The 20,675-nt window shown below is 38.6% G+C and overlaps 1 protein-coding gene across 8 annotated transcripts in view; it reads left to right on the forward strand.

Moving 5' to 3' along the window:
• ULK4 (unc-51 like kinase 4) overlaps positions 1–20,675 on the forward strand; it is a 512,778-nt gene that overhangs the window by 184,197 nt on the left and 307,906 nt on the right. For all 8 annotated transcript variants that reach the window (XR_006885343.1, XM_046640226.1, XM_046640162.1 and 5 more), the window contains 3 exons: positions 759–810; positions 910–1,054; positions 15,043–15,135. Coding sequence is in view for 7 of the 8 variants with exons in the window: in XM_046640226.1 (XP_046496182.1) it covers positions 759–810; positions 910–1,054; positions 15,043–15,135 (290 nt within the window). In the remaining variant the exon portion in view is untranslated. The remainder of the gene's footprint in view (positions 1–758; positions 811–909; positions 1,055–15,042; positions 15,136–20,675) is intronic.

The raw sequence follows: 20,675 nt of genomic DNA on the forward strand, positions 1-20,675 counted from the left end.
TCTCCTGCCCTTTTGTCAGGGTAGAGAGAACAAGCACGCGTTTCAGGATTAGGAATAAATTCCATTGTGAACAACAGAAATTGTGTTTATTGTTGCCAAAGTAGTTCATCAAATGAGATAGAGGGTTTCAGAATTAGACTGTGGAAGTGATTTGTCCTTACTTCATTGTCTACTTTTATTTGAGGGAAAAAACTTATTTTGGAGTAGGTTTCAAACTGTATTTGATTATGCTCTGTGTAATATAACTAGGAAGTCACAGAGGTAGTTTGCATAGTGGATATACATCTTTTGAATCTATTTCTAAGTATAATCAAGATTAAGTTATCATAGCTGTTTGATGTATTTGATAAAACGTGAGGATTATATGTCTTTTCCCCCCAACATTTTGATCGTTGTTCAGCTTAAACCTGAGTAATGAACGCCAGCTTATATATATTAATTTGGTGGTTTAATGTCAACCCATGCCAAGCAGATTTTGCATTATATGCTAGAATTCCATTCATAAACTCTAAAGGTTTTGATAGATTACTGTTTTGATGATCATAATGTCATTTTGACCTGAGGACTTTTTCAGAGTTAAATGAGCTTGGTGGTTTATTAAATGTCATACAGAGTTAAAATCCAGGATAAATTTAGCTGTTGATTTTTTTCACTCCTTTGATTAGTGATTCTGTCAGTGGAAAAGGCACAGATAGTGGTTGATACCAGTTTTGTGTTTATGGAGATCTGAACCAAGTCTTTTACGTCTTTTCTTTTAGGTTGTTGATTATATCCTGCCACCCTTGGTCTCCTTGGTTCAAAGCCAAAATGGTAAGTGTGACCACATCAGTGAGAATTCCGTCCTTTACACATTCTGATTTCATTTTATCTCCATGTAGTCACGTTCTTGGCATTTCTTTTTCTTTCAAGTGGAGTGGAGACTCTTCAGCTTGCGGTTGCTCTCAGAAACCACATGTCTGCTCGTGAACCAGAAGGTTGGGGATGACAAGAAGGAGGCAAATGTTGATTCTGACAGCAATCTTCTGGCTCTCATTAGAGATGTTTTACTTCCCCAGTAAGTTCCATGTGCTGCACTCACACAGAGAAGTGTGTGATGTCCAGGATGCTTCTGTCAAACTAATTCTAATGATGGGGTCAAGATCTCAGTGTCCTTATATTTTTGTATGTATGCTTAACATGCTCACCGTAAAGGAGGTCTAGAAACAGAGGTGGTAAGTACTACGCTGTATGGGACCTGGGAGAGTCCCTGTCTATCTTCAGAAATATCCATCGAGAGCCTTGGCTATTTTCCACAAGGCACATGACTGAGGTTATGCAGATTTAACAGCATTTGTGGCCGGGGAGTAAGATTTATTATTCAAGATCAACATTACAAGACTACTGGAACATGGAGTTGGGACTTTTCCTGGCCTTACTCAGAAATGTAGAGATGGAAAGAAATCTTCCTTCCCCTCAAACTCTTGGAATGGAAATTAAGTTTAATTACAAACAGGATATATTTTGGGGGGATGGTGAAAGAACAGGTGATGAGTATTAATTGACAGAAAGGGGTTATCTTTTTCCTTTTAGTCCGTTGCTCACATAGCAAACACACAGTAGGATGCCTACCAAGAATACCCAATGTAAACATGTGAAACTCTAAAATGGCACCTTATGATTCAGGCAATGCTGTGAATTTTATCAAAGAAAAGTAATTAAAGTCAAAAAAGTATATGCCATATATCACTATTCAAGAAATTTTTACAAGATTAAACAAATGCTGGATTGTGTGTCATGCACTAATGTGCATGCCTGACCCTGGCTTGCTTCAGGGCCTGGGCTGCAGTCTGAGTCAGTTCCACAGGAGTTTGTTGTTGTTGTTGTTTTTTTTTTTTGGTGAGGAAGATTGGCCCTGAGCTAACACCTGTTGCCAATCTTCCTGTTTTCTTTCTTTTTTTTCCTCCCCAAAGCCCCCCAGTACACAGTTATATATCCTAGTTGTAGATCCTTCTAGTTCTTCTGTGTGGGATGCCACTTCAGTATGGCTAGGTCTGCACCCAGGAACTGAACTAGTGAACCCTGGGCTGCCGAAGTGGAGTGCACAAACGTAACCACTCAGCCATGGGGATGGCCCTAGTCCCACAGGTTTTCAGGAATGGTAGTTTCACCAAATGCTCCCCTCTATTTGTTCAACTTTTCAAGATTCCCTGTTCTCATTTTTTAAAAAGTTAATTTTTACAAGGTAGAAGCCAGATTTAATTATATTCTGAAGCACTCAACTACTCCGAGTTGGTTGAGGAAGGTACATTTTACGAAGTGTGAGGCCAGCATGTGTCAGCCCTTCTGCCTGCTGAGGGAGCTTGTCTTGACTGATTGGAGTTGATCCGTGATGGCTTGATTTATAGGGCCAGCCTCTTGCTTCTGTCGTCTTCCTGTGCATCTGCAGCTCGTTCCAGGGAGATTCCTGATAATGAATATATATACAGTTAAGAATACTTTTGATACCCAAAGTAAGAAAATGACTAGCTATTTGAAAAAAAATGTAAGACTTTGTCATGTGGAGCTTTCTCAGTGACAAACTATCAATACATATATTTCTGGTTGCATTTGTTATTGATGAGTGTGTGTATGTATAGTTTATACTTATGTGAGTAAATATAAGATTAGAACCTTCTCTCATGGGATTAATGAATGCTTTCAGTGCCATCTTATACTTCTAAACTGTGTATAATCACATGTGTCTTTCTAACAAGAAATGCCTAAAAATGTAGTTTTTGTGTAAAATTTGTGATTTTTAAGAGATGTGCTTTGGATATCTGCTGTCTAACAACTTGTAGAGAAGCATTTTTCAGAACCTGAGCTTTGCTACACAATAGAGGGAGGATTTCCTCCAACAGGACTTCACAGTTTAGGTAGTAGCTTGTTAATACCCGTGCAAATTTGACATAGAATTTCTTCATATCTGAAGTCTGTCCACTTTTGGAACAGTTTATAAAATAAAAAGTTAAATCTGTAATTCAGTACTCCTGTTTTATTCATTTGAGCTGGAATAAATAATATGTATTTCCTTTAATGTGCGTCTTTACCTTCTGCAAGATGAGGGACTAAAGAAAATACAAATGCAAACCACATGGCAGCTCAAGAGCAAGACTGATGTAGATGCGTTCAGGTTTTTATGAAGCAACTTGAATGCACTTTGGAGAATGTTGCAGGCTTTATTGGGATGTGGCGTGGGATGTTTTCAAAGCTTGTGTACTGATTCTGATGTGTGAAGCACAGGTCTCGGTTCTGCATTTCATTCTCTAAGCCTCTGTTTCCTTATGTACAGAATGAAGGTAATAGTAACTAACTCAGAAGATAATTGTGAGGATTAAATGGGATGTTTCTTTAAAACACTTAGCACAGTGTGTGGGACAGCATACATTCCTGAAAAATGTTTAGCACTGCTACTATTATTATTAAGTACATTATTGTAATCTCTCCCATTAACCTGTAAAATAAAGGTTGTAATGGTACAATAATGGTACATACTTCATAGAAGTGAAATGGCCGTGAAGTGGATAATGCTCATTGTGCCTACCTGGCCTGTATAGTAAGAGCTCAATAAATGCTATGTAAAAACTTAAAAAAATGAAATGTAAGTAATGCATTCATTTAACTTTGACTCTGGAAAACTGGAAACCTTAGCAAAGAGTTTGGTCTTTGAAGAAAACTCTTGGTAATTATAAGTTTAGAAATGCTAATAATGGAAAATTCGTGTTCTCTATTAAGTATGTAAATATAATAATGGCTTAAGAATTGTGAAGTTTTTAGAGTTTATAGAAGCTATATGGCTTCTATAATATAATATGTCAGATGGACATATTAATGTCGATGGATTACTAATCCTTCTTTGACCTTCAACAATACTTTGGATAAAGGCAAGGTGACAGTCTTTTCACGGTCCCCAATTTTTACACAAAAGTATTGTATTAGTTAAGACTATTTTATTTGCAAACAGTAACACTCAACTCAAATGACTTTGGAAAATAGTTATTTGCTCACATAACTGAGAGGTCAGAGACTTGTGCTGGCATCAGATATAGCTGGAATCAGGGGTTTGAGTTATGTCTACAGTACTGTGCATCTTTCTCACCATCTCTCTATGAGACTTACACCTACGTGGCTTTGTTCTCAGGGAGGCTCTTTCTACTTGGTGATTAAATGGCTTTTGTGCAGTGGTCCTAGAGAAGGAGTGGATGTCTTTTCTAATAGCTCTGGCAAAATTTTCAGGGAGGACAATAATCTTATTAAATACCATGTAATACCTGTGTTCCAGGTGCTTATCAGAACTGCTGTGTGATATGAATGAAAACTCAGTTGTAAGAATAAATATCTTACAGTTGTAAGAATAAATATATTACTAAAATAAATATTAGTTATGGTCCTCAGAGAAACAGAACCAATATGATGTCTATATAGAGAAAAAGATATATTATAAGGACTTGGCTCACATGATTATGGAGGCTGAGAAGTCCTAAGATCTGCAGTCTGCCAGCTAGAGACCCAGGAGAGTTGATGGTGTAGATCAGTTTGAGTTCAAAGGCCTGAGAACCAGGAGAGCTGATGGTGTAAAGTACCAGTCTGAAAACTGACAGGCTGGAGGCCCAAGAGTAGCAGATGTTTGAATTCAAGTCCAAAGGCAGCAAAAGACCAATGTCCCAGCTCAGTGTAGTCAGGCAGGAGTTCTTTCTTCCTTAGCCTTTTTGTTCTATCCGGGTCTTCAGTTGATTTGATGAGGGCCATATTAGGGAGGGCAGTCTGCGTTACTCAGTCTACTGACTCAGGTGTTAATCTTATCCAAAAGCACCCTCCCAGATACACCCAAATAATGTTTGACCAAATGTCTGGGTATCCTCTGGCCCAGTCAAGTTGATGCATAAAATTAGCCATCACCATACCTATTATAATTTCATGAATAAACGAATTGCTTACCATATAAATTATGAATTAGTATCAAAGAACCATTACTTCTTCTCTGTATGTGCTTTGCTTTCTAAAGAGATGAACTTTAGTTACAAGTGTTTGTTTAGTGCCCTTTGTATGTGGAGGATTACGGTAGCATTTATAGAGAGAGAGGATTTGAGTTAGACTTTGAAACTTCGGTGTGATTGGATAGAAAAGGAGTGGGTACCCCAGGCAAGCATGGCATGAGCACAGGTGTGGAAGAGGCAGAGTAGTGGGCAATAAGCAGGCCAGCTTGTTACCAGCAGAAATCTGCACATGCGAGTTATGTGGAATGAGCTGGGTGAGAACCGCTTGCTCGCCTATTCAGCCAATTTATTCACCGATGCTGACTGAATACTTCTTATCTCGCAGGCGTGTTTCTAGTTGCTGCAAATATAATAATGACCAAGATAGGTTCAGCCTCTGCTTTTATGGAACGTGCTGTCTAGTGGAGCCAAATATTTCAGAAATAATTTTTTTAACTGAAGAAGTTTGTAAGTAATGCAAGTAAAAATGTTTAAAGTATAAATTAAATAAATCTTGAAACCCTTTTCTTAAACTGTAGGCTTATGTGATGTTCATAAAGCTGCCATGGAACGCATGTTCTTTCTGAAACATTCTGTGTGCTTTTCCTTTGCTTTTGAGTTTCACAGTTCACCCATTTAACGTTCTACAGCTCAGAGTTTCTCAACATTATATGACCTCAGGACACTATTTCCTGTGGCCTTCCTATTAACATCTCAGAATGCCAGGGCTCCTTTGACCACAGTTTTGAAATACTGCTCAATTAAGGACATTTCCATTAACATCAGAGACCAGAAAAGGATGCTCACCATCAAAACTTTGACTTTGTATTATAAGTAATAATTAGCGTAATAACACAAAAAAATTAAACTCTAAATATTCTATTAGTTTTCTATTGATAACACAAACTTGGTGGCTTAAATCAACATCTGTTTCTTAGGCCTCGCTCTGTAGGTCAGGAGTCCGATACTGTGACTGGGTTGTTGGCTCAGGATCTCCTGTCGCTGAAATCAGGTGTCTGCCAGGCTGAGTCCCTGTCTAAAGACTCGGGGAGAGATCTGCCTGCACGCTCCCTCAGGTTGTTCACTTCAGGGGGAGTCACTTCTTGCGGGTTGTGGTATTTCTTAGGGCTGCTGTGACGAATTACCACAAACTCATTGGCTGAAAACAACAGAAATTTTTTCTTTCACAGTTCAGGAGGCCAGAAATCTGAAATCAAGGTGTCAGCACAGTTGGTTCCTTTTGGAGACTCCAAGGGAGAATCCGTGCCTCTCCCCTAGCTTCTGAAGGCTGCCAGGAATCCTTGGTTTATGGCAGTGTCATTCCAGTCTCTGCCTCTGTCTTCACATGGCCTTCTCTCCTATGTGTCTCTCAAGTTTGCTTCTGCCTTTCTTTCTCTCTCTCCCTCTTTTTTTTTTGTGAGGAAGACTGGGCTTGAGCTAACATCCATTGCCAGTCCTGCTCTTTTTGCTTGAGGAAGATTGTAGCTGAGCTAAGATCTGTGCCAATCTCCCTCTATTTTATGTGGGATGCTGCCACAGCTTGGCTTGACGAGTGGTGTTAGGTCCACGCCCTGGATCCAAACCTGTGAACTCTGGGCCACCAAAGTAGAGTGCATGAACTTAACCACTATCCCACTGGGCTGGGCCCTCTGCCTTTCTCTTTTAAGGACATCTGTCTTTATATTTAGACCCTACCCTAAATTCAGGACCATCTTATGTCAGGGTCCTTGTTTACATCTACAAAGATCCCTTTTTCCAAATAAGGTCACATTCATAGGTCCTGGGCTTTCAACTTGGACATGTCTTTTTGGAGGCCCTTATTCAACCTACGTACACAGTTGTAGGACCAAAGTCCCTGTGTCTGTGCTGCCTTACATTCCTTAGGTACCCATGTTTCTTTTCATGTGGGCCCCCCATCTTCAAGTCAGCAACAGTTTGTCAAATCCCCCTCATGCTTGCAGTCTCTCTGACTTCCTCTTCTGCCACCATCTTGAGAAAACTCTGCCCATTAGAGTTGGTGATATTGGCCATCGATAATCTGGTTTTGTGATTAGAATATATTTGTATTCGAATCTTGGTTGTGCCATTAACTTGGTGTGTGTACCCTCACTTCCTCCTTCTCCCCTTCCTTCTTTCAGTGTCTCCTCCTTTCTTTAAGATAGTTGGAATGCCAGTAATGTAACTGAGTTATCTGTATGATTAATGAGAAAAGTTTTTTCTGAGAAGAAAGATACCCACACATACTGAGAAAATTACTATGAGTTTTCCAGCAGAGCGACAAGATTTAATTTTAAAGGTTCATGCAGAAGAGAAGAGGCAATATTTAATGGGACTTAAGCCCAGAGTGACCTTATTAATTAAAATTGGCACCTCTCAGAAGTTTAGTCATTATCAGTAAAATCTTAGTACTACAGAAGTAATCTGCTAACTATTTGAATGTTTTTTTCTGAGACTTGTTACCTAAGGTGAGGGCATTTCTCTTTCAATATTTGACTGTAAATGGGACTAGATCCTTCACTTAGGAAACACACCATTGCTATTCTTGGGGAAGAGGAAATTTTAATATTCATACAAGTGTAAATAAATGTAATTTATACTAGATCCGGTGATTGTGAATACGAGGCTTACAACCCTTCCTTTCTTCCTCCTTCCCTCCTTTCTTTCTTAGTTAATCCATTCAATAAATGCGTATTGGGTGACTGCTAAGTGCCAGGCACAGGAAGTACCGTGGTGAGCAAGATTGAATCCCTGCCCCTCAGTGTGCTTACATTCTAGTGGGTGAGACAAAGCAGGAAACACATAAATATATGAGAATATTTCAGTTAATTGGGAATGCTGTGAAGAAAAATAAAACCTGAAACAGTGTAAGGGGCTAGAGAATGGTAGTAAGGGGACCTGGGGGCGTGTTTTAAATAGGATAGTCAGGGAAGGCTTTAAGGGAGGTAGCAAGCCATAGGGAAAATTTACTGTGCGATTTGCCTTTGGTAGACTGGAACCAGTTTGCCAACAAGTATTTTAGTTTGCATATTTTCTTCTAGCTTTGAGTGTTCTGTATTGAAAAGAGATCATGCTGATATAAATGTGCTTATAATGTTTTTATGACAATATGGCATTCAGCATCTCTCTCCTGAGGAAAATGAGTACTGGCTTTCTTTTTTTTATAATTCTCTTGTGACCTGTACAACCGTCAGGGCCATAATGACTTCATAAATTATTAAGGCTTTGTTTTTTAGAATCTGAGAAAGGACTATATTCCTTACAAATTAGAATTGTATTTCCCTTTAGAAATTGGAATTTATAAATGGATTCCATTAGTGGCAACACACTGTAGAGTTGTTTATCTGTCTTTGGAAGAATATCCAGCAAAAGCCATGAGTTTGGCTACCTGATTTCTATGCTGGTGGCTCAAAGGACATCCAGATGGTTCTGTATTGCATCTTTGTCTGCCTTAACCACAGCATTCTGTTAAAATCAGCATGAACTTGGCCATCTTTGATAGGAATCAGAATAGAGAGGAGTATTTCATTTTGGCCTTTCCTTAGATAATTTTATTTGCAGATAAAATTTTAATTCACAAATATTTTTACACAGAAAGAAGCATCATAGTGTTCTGCTTTTTTTCCTTTTATGAATCCTTTTGTTTTGAGTGTGTACCTAAATCAGCGCGTTTAGGTACAGTGATTCTCTTCCCCCTTTGGGAGTACGACCTGCGGGAACCTAAATTGGGATAATTTGAGAGTTAGATAAGGATTAAATACTCTTTCATCCCTCTGAATTAGGATAGTTCTAGCACTCCAGTCCTTTAGATAATACTTTGTAAACCTCGAGTGTTGCTTTTTTGAAGTTGTTTATTTTAGCCTTTTAGGCCTTCATAATGAAAATTTGCTGTTGATTTTATTGAAGAGTCCAGAATAGATTAGGATTTATATCTGAAGTTACATTTAACACATATTTTGAAGTTGTAGCTATCTTTTTCTCACTTAGGAAAAAAGATTATCTCTATCTTATCTATCTATCTATCTATCTATCTATCTATCCGCCTACCTCCCTACCTACCTGCCTACCTATCTATCTAATCTTTCTATCTTCTCACTGTCTGTCTATTTCTCCGTCCACTTATGTGTCCGTTTAAGTACCAGGTACTTAAATATCTGTGTATCCATGCAAGACAACAGAGTATCACATAGAATTCAGGTCACATAAAATCACAAGATGAGAAAGTTCTCAAGATATCAACTATTGATTTGATTTATACCCTCTCATTTCATAAAATTTTGGAGTTGACTCAAGATATCACCTGGTTCAAATTTTGTAAGCAAATGTACAGCAAATGCCTTTAAAAAGGATAGGTTGTCTACCCCTTTCTTACTGCCGTCCAGGGGAGAGTCCTCGGGCTTCTCCAAAGGTTGATTTCACCTGCACGCCTTTGCTGTTTGGTGGCCTTCTCTTTATCTAACCCCACCAATCTCCTACCTCTGAGCCCTTTAAGCCTCAAGTCCATCTTGCACTCCGTTATATGCATTTTAACACACTGTCTTCGTGTCATTCCCTTGCTCAAAAACCTTTAGACTGTAGAAAGATACATTAACAGTGCTTACCTAGCCATTCAAGACTCTCAGTGTTTTGCCTCTTGCCTACCATTTTATGGTAACATCTGCCTGTTCCCTTTATGGTTTCTCCATTCCTGGTGAGGTTTACCTAGTACCTTCTGAAATTTCCTCCTTGAACCTGTCTCTCCTGCCTACTCCCAGACATCATACTGTGAATATTTGTATCTGTATGTATACCACTATGTTACTGTCTTATAATCTACTTATCTGCACCTACATTTATAAATGTACAACAACCATTTAAACAGTTCCCAGTTACTGAACATCTAAGATTTTTCCAGCATTTCACTATTATATATACTGCTACAAAGACGTTTTTCAGGGCTACATCTTTGGATGTATGTTTATTTCCTTTTGTTGACTCTCTAAGGGGTAGAATCAATGTTTTAAAAATTATATACATTTTGAGGATGTTTGACATGTTTTGGAAAGTGTCTTTCAGAGATGATGAACAGTTTATATTACCAGCTTCCCTTTATAACCACCTAATTTTCTGTACCCTTGTCAGCTCTAACCTGCATGCCTTCAGATATTGATGAAGTTGACCATTTCCCCCTATGCTTCTTGGCCATTTATATTCTTCTTAAGTAGATTCTGTCTGTTTTTGTTACTGGGATGTTTATTGGTTTGCAATAACTTTGATGTATTAAGAATATTAACTCTTTGTCTTACCTACACTTTGCAGGTAATTTTTCCCTGATTTGATTTGTTTATGATGGCTTTGCCATTGAGAAATATTTAATACTTAAAAACTTTAAAGCTATAAATATTTTTTGATTCATTTCTCACTTGTCATGCTACAGAGGCCTTCTTACCCAAGATTATGTAAATATATATATATTTTTATAAATATTTTTTGATTCATTTCTCACTTGTCATGCTACAGAGCCCTTCTTACCCAAGATTATGTAAATATATATATTTTTAAGATTGGCTCCTGAGCTAACATCTGTTGTCAGTCTTCTTTTTTTCCTCTTCTTTTCCCCAAAGCCCCCCAATACATAATTGTATATTCTAGTTGTGAGTGCCTCTGGTTGTACTATGTGGGACGCCGCCTCAGCATGGTGCCATGTCCGCCCCCAGAATCTGAACCAGCAAAACCCTTGGCTGCCTAGGGGGAGTATGTAAATTTAACCACTCAACCGCGGGGCCGACCCCAGATTATGTGAATATTTACACATTTTATTTTGGTATTCTAATGAAATTAAACATTTTTACTTAAGTATTTAATTTATTTGTGATACACTTTTGTAAGATATGGCTTGACCATTCTAACTCTCTTTCTAAGATTAGTCTTTCTTGTCCAATGTTGTGTCATGTTTCTTTCTTTTAATTTATGGATGGATTCTTGATCCCACCCTATACTTAATAATTATTGTGGTCTTATAAAGTACTTTAGCTTTTCATTTAGCAGGGTCTTCCTTATTGTATTTCTCCCTAAAGTTCCTTGGATGTTCTGGAATCACTCTTTCCCCCAGTTTCTCAGAGTCCACTCCAGTGAGATGTGAAATGTGAATTTGTGGCTTAGTTCCAGCAGTTGGACCATTTTACGATACGATGCTTCCCCTTTCCCTCAACAAGACAGGCACTTCTTTCAGCTTCGCTAGTTCTTTGGTCACATCCCCAGAACAGCTTCTCGCAGAATTCTAGTGTTATTTAGATCAATTTCCTGCCATCTTACCTAAAACTGGGTATTGGTTATACCAGGTGCTTGACAAGATAGGGAAGGGCCTGTCTCTTTGATCCCTGAATATGTGATTTTTAGAAGTTTTCTCTCCTTCGGGGTAGATTTGAATTTGGTATGAATAGCTTTTCCTGCCTGGGTTCCAGCTGTTTGGGACCTAGCAAAGACCCTTTATTTGGGGAGGATCCTAGAAGTAGAAAAGAAGGGACTTGGGACATTCTCTGGACAGCATGCTCTTATGTCAGTAGCAAACTCATTCTATGGCCAGGCTTGGGGCATGCGGAGTGCTCCTCTCCAGCCCCTGTCCATCAAAATGGGCCAGTTTCACACTGGCCACTGTCCTTTGAGGCTGTTTCAGGAGTCCAGGATTATCACTGTTTTTTTCCTTCCAGGTTGCATTCAGAGTGCGAGATCCAATTACCATCAGCTCGCTGCTTTCTCTCTCTTTAGAAGACAAACTTAATAAATCACAGCATTCTTTTGGCCAGTTCTTCCTGACCAGTATAAACCTATCTTTGATTAAACTAAAATATATTCAATATATTTAATATTCGTATTCTAAACATACCCATTATGAACTTTACCCTTCTTTTTCCAAGAGGAGAAAAACATGTTCTTTGGGGGAAATTCTCCTGCCCAGGCTGAGACAGCCTTCATCTTTACCTCCAGTTTCAAGGTTAGATAACCTCAAACAACCTCAAGACATTTGTATTTCAGTCAGTAAAGTTTCATCAGTGATTTCTTTTTAAATGTAGATTCTATATCTTCTTGTTAAGTCTATTTTAGAATATTTAATATTTTTTAGTCCTATTGAGATTGTTTTCTGTATTATATTTCTAACTAGTTGTCCATATTTTATCCTGTACTTTCCACACAAGCATATGAGTAAGAAGGTCACATGGGAAGCATTTTTAAATTTGTAGGCTTGTGGTGCTTTCCTCAGTGACTCAGCTAAGTCTGGGAGTTGGGGCAAGGGGAGCCAGTTATCCTGGGTATGTGAGTGACTCATCAGGAGTTTCTCTGGCTGACAATTTCCACATACTGGTAAGCAGTGGAAGAGCACATTCTTCTCTTATCTCTGACTTTAATGCCTCACTTTAAACTCAGCAGTGCCTCAGTTTCCCTATTAAGGATGTGTCCCCTGAAGTGTTAACTAATCGGGTGTGGGGTGTTCCAACCCTGCACGTTACAAAGAAACTGGCCCTTGACTGTCTTCTGGGAGATGACTTCTGAGCCTTTGGAATATCCCGCCTGATAAGAGAGTCACTGTATGCATGGGGCGTTGAGCCATGCCAGATAATTTATGCTAACAATGTGAATTATGGTGAGGCCCTTGGGCCACACCGTAGCTGCTTGACCTCCAGAGGGGTTGCAGACTGAGTAAGTAAGGTTAACCACACAGGCACTCCAGGCCTATGTGACTGACCCCTAATAAAACCCTGGACACCAGTGCTCCAGTGAGCTTCCCTGGCTGCCAGTACTTCACATCTGTTGTCACACATTGTTGCTGGCAGGATTAAGTCCTGTCCACACAACTCTGCTGGGAGAGGACAACTGGAAGCTTGCACCTGGCCCCTCCTGGACTCTACTCTATGCACCTTTCATCTTTGTTGATTTTAATTGGTATCGTTTCACTGTAATAAACCATAATCAGGAACGTAACAGCTTTTCTGAGTTCTGTGAGTCCTTCTAGCAAATCATTGAACCTGAGGGTAGTCTTACGTACCTCCAGTTTAGGATGATAAGAGTTTTTTACTTTGTAAGCCTATTAGAGAAAGGAATAATGATTTCTCTCTGGTATGCTAAGAATTGTTCCTTTTTCAAAAAAGGTCGAATTGGATGTTGTTTTACAAGTACATTTTTATCAACTCTAAAGGTGTTTCCTTGATTTTTGTTTTATTCATATGATGAAATGTATTGTTTTCCTAAATTTGATTTATTCTTCTCTAAAATTACTTATGATTGGTTGTGCTGTATGTTTTAACATACTGTTCTCTTTGATTTATTAATTTATTTATGATTTTATTATGAAAGATTGGTATTTTTAATCTTTGTCATACATGGGCAAATCTTTTAATTGCTATAATTTAGAAATATTTTGTAAGAAAACTTTCTAAAATATGGCTCTTGCTGCCTCCTTAAATAGAGCACTCTACCCAATTGGCCGTTTTCTTGACTCACTTCTTCTATTTTGAGCATTGTGGTGTGTAATGGGCCCTCGGGTCCCATTGAGGGACGAGCAGCTATGTTAAATACTCCCCAGACAGCTCTCTGTTTGGAGTCCTTGAGTTTGCTTTCTTTTGTTTTTCTCTTGCTTTCAAATCTCACTCCTAGTAATTCCTGGGTTGCCTTTCTGTAGTGGTCTGTCTCCTGCCTTTGCTTGGCTCTGTGCTAATGGCTGTGCGCTCAGAGACTGCTTAATTAAACTTGTTCTATAATGATTTCCAAAATGAGAGTCAATAGGCTCTGAGGAAGAGCCTGGGGCCCTGTTATCTAGTTGAAAAGCATCTGCTTCATGTCATGGGTTTTTAAATATACATTTTGGATTTTTGGAGATAGATGGATCTCTCTTTAGTTGTTGGTTATTACAGAGAGTTAAGTCCTAAAGTTGATTAGTTGGTTTGTTTGTCTGCCTGTCCATCCATCCATCCACCCACCCACCCAATGCTTATTTATTGAGCATCTACATGGTGCTGTATGCTGGATAACTGAACCTTAATAGGTAAGACACGGTATAGAAACCAGCCCCTGCCTAGCAAATGACATGGGGGCGCAGTCTGAACATTGTTGTGGAAACTTTTGATGAGGACCTTTTGACTTTTATTCTCTCTGGTAATAATTTTCATTTCAGATTTTGAAGTTTTAATAAAAATACTGTGCAGAAAAGAGGTAACATAGCAGGCCTGAGACTGCTATCCTTAGAAAGGCCTGCTTGCAAAGATGGCCTTTGGCTGTCATCTGAGAACTTGGCTCTCAGAGGGTTCCCAGTCAGCATTTAACCTCCAGGTAGTTCACGGTGCCTAGAGTGTTTGTGCAAACAGTATAGTTTATGTTGAATGCATGCTTTCCTTCTGGGAGTCTGGGGTTTTGATATTTGTTCGAGAGAGATGGCCTTGCTGACCAGCACCCAATAAAAATGTTGGTCACTTGAGTCTGTAATGGGCTTCCTTGGGCAGAAACTTCACATACATGTGCTGTATTTTTGTTGCTGAGTGAAAGAGTGTGCTCTGTCTGACCGCTGATGGGAGGGAGAGAGCATAAAGAAGCCTGCACACAGAATCCTCCAGTCTCCACCTGTGCCCTCGCCCTTATGATTCAACTGTGTGTCCTTGTTGTGTTACTGTGCTAAATCTCCACCCTAAGTACGACTGTATGCGAGTCTCCTGAGTCCTCTAGTGCATCTCTGAATGTGAGGGTGGTCCTGGGGACCCCCGGCACAAATGCCTAATGTTTATTGGTCTCATAGTATGTGTGCAGCTCAGTGCTAATCATTTTATGTGGATTGTCTCATTAAATCTTCCCAAGAACAGTCCTCTGTGAGGTGGGTCAGCATCATCATCATCATCGTCAAGTGAAGCTGTTCAAAGCTTTGTCAGGTTAAATACCCTGTGCAGGTCCTGTACCTCATACATTTGTTTCAGCATCTTTTTTTTTCCCTCCAGATGTTTGTACCTTATAGTATATTGTTTCTGTTGTGTAGGGGAGATTTAAGTGAGAAAACCACTGAGTGTTCTCTGTAATCACTTTATCATTTCAGGTATGAGCACATTCTCTCGGAGCCTGACCCAGTACCAGCATATGCTCTGAAACTGCTGGTTGCCATGACGGAACACAATCCAGCTTTTACCAGGTACTGTAACTTCAAATTTCTTTTTCTTGTTTCTCATTTATAAAATGAATTTTACGTGTTCTGAAAATGTTGTTCAAGATGATAAGCTTCTAGAAAACTAACATTTGAGTTACCAAAGTGGTAATTTTTCATGTTTTATGGTTTGTAATATCTGTCATTTATGCTATTTTGAGTCTTGTTCTCATATTTTTAACCCTTATTGGAGTTTGCATACTGTGGAGTTTATGATGCTTTAAAATTATAAATTCTTTAAAGATAAAAAACTACCACATATGCTTTAAAAAATGTCAATTGGTGCCTCATATTGTACCTAACAATTGTTTATTAGATCTCTATAGTATTTATAGATTATTACTTTCTACTGTTTTATTTAGTTGACATGCTTTTATTGAGTAGTGGAGAGTTTTTGCTTTTACTGAAGATATTACATGTGATGATGTCAAATTTTTTAGAACTAGTTGCTAGGATAGTGGCACCTGCTTCAGTCTGGCAAAGGCAAGTTTGTCAGAGAGCCCCCAGGTCTGGAGAAAGGGCAAAGAAGAGACCCTCCTTGCTTTCAAACAAGAACACTAGTTTTAGTTGTGTAGGTGACATCTGAGGACCTTTTGGGTTTGGATCCACCTGTAGGAGCAGTGTGCCTTTGGAATTGTCAGTTGGTCTTTAACAGGGAACTAAATTCCACAGTCCCAACCACCCTGACTTCATCTGGTCTGCTTTCTACCGCAGAAGGTACTGCATAGTGATGAGCCACCATCACTGGTGTTACTAGTGAACAAGAAAATCTTTGTAGAGAGTATCCGTATTGAGTGACAGGCTGAACCAAAACAACCTTCCCTGTGGGTGTGTGCCAGGGCACAGAGGGAGGTGGCCATGACTGAGTCACAGGGGTGCCAAGGTGCTCTCGGACTTTGGGTTATCTTTGGTGCTAGGGCTATAGCAGCTCTCAGGCTCATTTCTTTTCTTATGTGAGGAGCCTCATTCGTTTCCAGAGAGTGACATGTAAATATTACCCTGTCCTCTCTGTGCCATGTGGCAAAAGAATTTGAGAAGCATTTAACTAATACCCTTTTTGTCCTTGCCAATTCTGAATCCTGTGTTTCTGTAGCCTTTTATAAGTCTGACCATTTTGAGTTAATTTTTCCGTATGGTGTAAGATAATGGTTTGCTTTCATTCTTTTGCATGTGGCTGTTCAGTTTTCCCAACACCATTTATTGAAGAGACTTTCCTTTTTCCATTGTATGTTCTTGGCTCCCTTCTTGAAAATTAGCTGTCTTTGGATGCGTGGGTTTATTTCTGGGCTCCCAGTTCTGTTCCATTGATCTGTGTGTGTTTTTGTGCTAGTACCATGCTGTTTTGATTGCTATAGCTTTATAGTATATTTTGGAATCAGGGAGGGTGATACCTCCAGCTTTCTTCTTTTTTCTCAGGATTCCTTTGGCTGGTTGGGGTCTTTTGTTGCTCCATATACATCTTTGTTCTATTTCTGTGAAAAAGTCATTAGAACCTTGGTAGGGGTTGCAATGAGGAGTAAAGACTTGAATGTAAGTCCTGAAACCATAAAACTGCTAGAAGAAAACATAGGCAGTATGCTCTTTGACATCAGTTTTAGTAGCATTTTTTTGAATACCATGTCTCACCAGGCAGGGGAAACAAAAGAAAAAAATAAACAAATAGGACTACATTAAACTGAAAAGCTTCTGCACAGCTAAGGAAACCATCACCAAAATGAAAAGACAACCAAACAATTCGGAGAAGCTATTAGCAAACTATATATCTGATAAGAGGTTAATATCCAAAATATATAAAGAACACATACATCTCAATAACAAAGAAACAAACAACCCAAGTGAAAAAACGGGCAAAAGATCTGACCATTTTTCTGACGATGATAAACAGATGGCCAATAGGCACATGAAAAGATGTTCAGTGTCAGTAATTATTAGGGAAATGCAAATCAAAACTACAGTGGGATATAAACTCATGCCCATTCCAGAATGGCTATAATAAACAAGACGAGAAGTAACAAGTGTTGGAGAGGATGTGGAGAAAGGGAACTCGCATACACTGCTGGTGGGAATATAAACTGGTGCAACCAGTACAGAAAACAGTATGGGGATTCCTCAAAAAATGAAGACTAGAACTACCATGGTCTCCAGCCATTCCACTTCTGGGTATTTATTCAAAGAACATGAAAACATGAATGTGTAAAGATATGTGCACCCCTGTGTTCATAGCATTATTCACAATAGCTGAGGCTTGGAAACAACCTAAGTGCCCATCAGTGGATGAATGGATAAAGAAGATGTGGTATGTATACACAATGGAATACTATTCAGCCTTAAAAACAGATGAAAACTTGCCAAATGCGACAACATGGATGGACGTTGAGGATATTATGCTAAGTGAAGCAAGTCAGATGGAGAAAGTCAAATATTGTATGATCTCACTCATAAGTAGAAGATAAAAACAACAGCAACAATAAGCAATCTCATACGTACAAAGACTAGATTGGTGGTTAGCAGAGGGGAAGGGAGGAGGGAGGAGGGAGAATGGGGTGACAGGCCATATGTGTATAGTGATGGATGGTAATTAGTCTTTGGGTGATGAACATGATTTAGTCTACACAGAGATCAAAATATAATGATGTACACCTGAAATTTATATAAAGTTATAAACCATGTTACCTCAATAACAAAAAATGTCTTGAAAAAAAGATCTGACCAATGAGCCTTCCAAATTCATCACTTGGAAGGCATCATTCTGTCTTCCTACAGAAGAAATTTAATTCTAAATAGTGAATCTGTATTAGAAGTTGAATACAAATTCAGATAGTTGTTTCCTTCCTGGAGCTTTGATACCAAATCCTAATACTACATAATAGATTGAACAGATTGCATTTACTTTTTTAATGTTGACTCTTAGTCATGTGGCATGTTTTCTGGGCTACTTCTTGCTAACTCTATTAAATTCATCTGAATTTCCTCACAGAGAGGGGAAAAACCTAGCGAAGTGGATGACCTATATATAACCATTGATTTTAAAAATGTTTAGAGACTAGGTTTAGAAGTCAATTTACTCTATTTTTTAAAAAAAAATTTACAAGGAGAATTCAGTGGACTAATTTTTAGATAAACTTTTTCTTTGCTTTAATTGCACAACTAATATTTGAATATATTTGAATTAAATTCCAACAGTAAAATCAAGAGATCCCCTTGGCTTCCTCATTCCCCACTCATACTACCACACAGGTCTCTCAAGCTTTGGAGTTTGTTTTATTTCCCTAACTGGATTTTTAAAAGTGCATTTTAAGTGCAACATTTTTGAATTGGTAACAAATTTATATTGGGAAAAAATATATATAAAGAGAGAGATACTGAGAAGTCTGATTCCTTCCCCTGTCCACTCAGTTCTTTCCTCCTCTTCTTCTTATCCCTTATGCTTAACCACTTTCGTTTATTTTGTGTCCAAATGCAATGTGAATTTGTTTTTCTTATTTTCTCATTCATGTATTCTAATATGAATATGTATTTTCTCATTTCTCCCTTTATACATAAATAGCATATTATGTACGTTTTTCTGCTCTTTGACTTTTTCACTTACCAGTATATCCCCAATATTTAATATGCAGACTAAATCACCTCCTGCCTGGCTTTCCATTGCACAAATACGCCACAGTCTGCTATCCATTTTACTTTTAGCAATGTCTGCGTTATTTCTCTTTTTCCTGTCATGAATAGTGTGGCCATGACTATCCCTTTGCATGCTCACTGGTGAATCCGTGTATGTGTCTCCATTGGGTACCTGTGCTGGAATGGAAGTACTGGCTCCCAGAGCTTGTGCTTGTCCAGACCCAGTAGATACCACCAAGCAATTTTCCAAAATTGGTTGTACCAATTTACATTCCTACTAGCATTGTTCGAGAGGTCCAGTTGTCATGTAAGCTTTTCTTTATTTTAAGATTTGGCCCTGAGCTAACATCTGTTGCCAATCTTCCTCGTTTTTTTTCTTCTTCCCAAAGCTCCCCAGTACCTAGTTGTATATTGTAGTTGTAGGTCCTTCTAGTTCTGCTATGTGGAATGCTGCCTCAGCATGGCTTGATGAGCAGTGCTGGGTCCGCACCCAGGACCCGAACTGGTGAAACTCTGGGCCGCCGAAGTGGAGTGCGCGAACTTAACCACTGGGCCACCGGGCCAGCCCCCATGTAGCTTTTAAAAAATTTTTTGTTAGGTTTATTGTCATATAATTTAGATAGAGTAAAATTCACTCACGTTACGTATGCAGTTCTCTGAGTTTGAGAAGCACATGCAGTTGTGCAGCCACCACCACTTTCAAGATGAATAGTATTTCCTCACTCCAAAATGTTCCCCCATGTCCCTTTGAATGTTAGCTTATAAAAATTATGTTTGCCTGGAGAATGATACGACCAGACTAATTTTATATTTAATTTTTAAAATGTATTTTTTAAGAGTTAATACATAACACATTACAAATTGCAGTATTTGCAAGAGTATACAGAGAAAAGCATATTTTCACCCAATGAGATAGCCACTTGTACCAGTTTGTGTGTATTATTTTTCACTTTGACGGTAGTATGCTGTCTGTACCATTCTGCACTTCTTTTTAAAAAATATATATAACAGTTTCATTGATATATAATTCACACATCATCTGTACTTTTTAACAGATACATAGGTACTGCATTTTATGAATATTCTATATTTATTTAACAAGTCCCCTTTTGGTGAAGATTTATGTTTTTCTTATCTTTTGGTATTATGAAACAAAGCCACAATTGATGACATAGGTCATTCATCGCATGTGTGAATATATATGTGTGTAGGATAAATAATGAGAAATGGAATTGCTTTATCAAAGGGTACGTCAACAGCCATTCCTAAACTTGTCTGTGCGTTAGTATTATCTGGGGATCTTTTAAAACGTCTAAAGCCCAGGCCAATTAAATCAGTCTCTTGGGCTGCACACCGGCATCAGTAATTGTTGAAGCTCCCCAGGTGATTACAGAGTGCGAGCAGTGTTGGGAAGCACTGGTGTAAGCGTGTGTCATTTTGAAAGGTGCTGCCCAGCTGCCCCCAAGCTAGATTGTGCCAGTTCTCTCTCCACCAGCAGTGCGTGAGAGTGCCTATTTGTACCAAACCTTTATCAAATTAGTGTATGTAAGTGTTTCGTCTTTGCCCATTCTGATAGGTGAATATTGTCCTTTTGTTTTATTAATTTCTAGTTTTATTGCATTGTGATCAGATCATATTTTTGTTCTGTTTCTCAATTTTCATTCTTTGATTTTACTTGTGATCTAATAGGTGGTCAGTTTTTATGAATGTTCTATGTTTAATTGCTTATTGTAACCAAAACAAAGTTAAGCCTAACCCTGAGAAGAGTGTCATCCACCTCTAATTTTGGCAAGTGCCTCAGTGGTAACTCATTAACCTATGAGATCTTCCCCAGTGATGTGGTAGCAGTGGTTTTTGGGCAAAATGCTTGATTGTAAGTGTGTATTAAGAGGAGAATGCCTTAATTTTTA

Source organism: Equus quagga, chromosome 1, assembly GCF_021613505.1.
Source record: "Equus quagga isolate Etosha38 chromosome 1, UCLA_HA_Equagga_1.0, whole genome shotgun sequence".
Classification (NCBI taxonomy): Eukaryota; Metazoa; Chordata; class Mammalia; order Perissodactyla; family Equidae; genus Equus; species Equus quagga.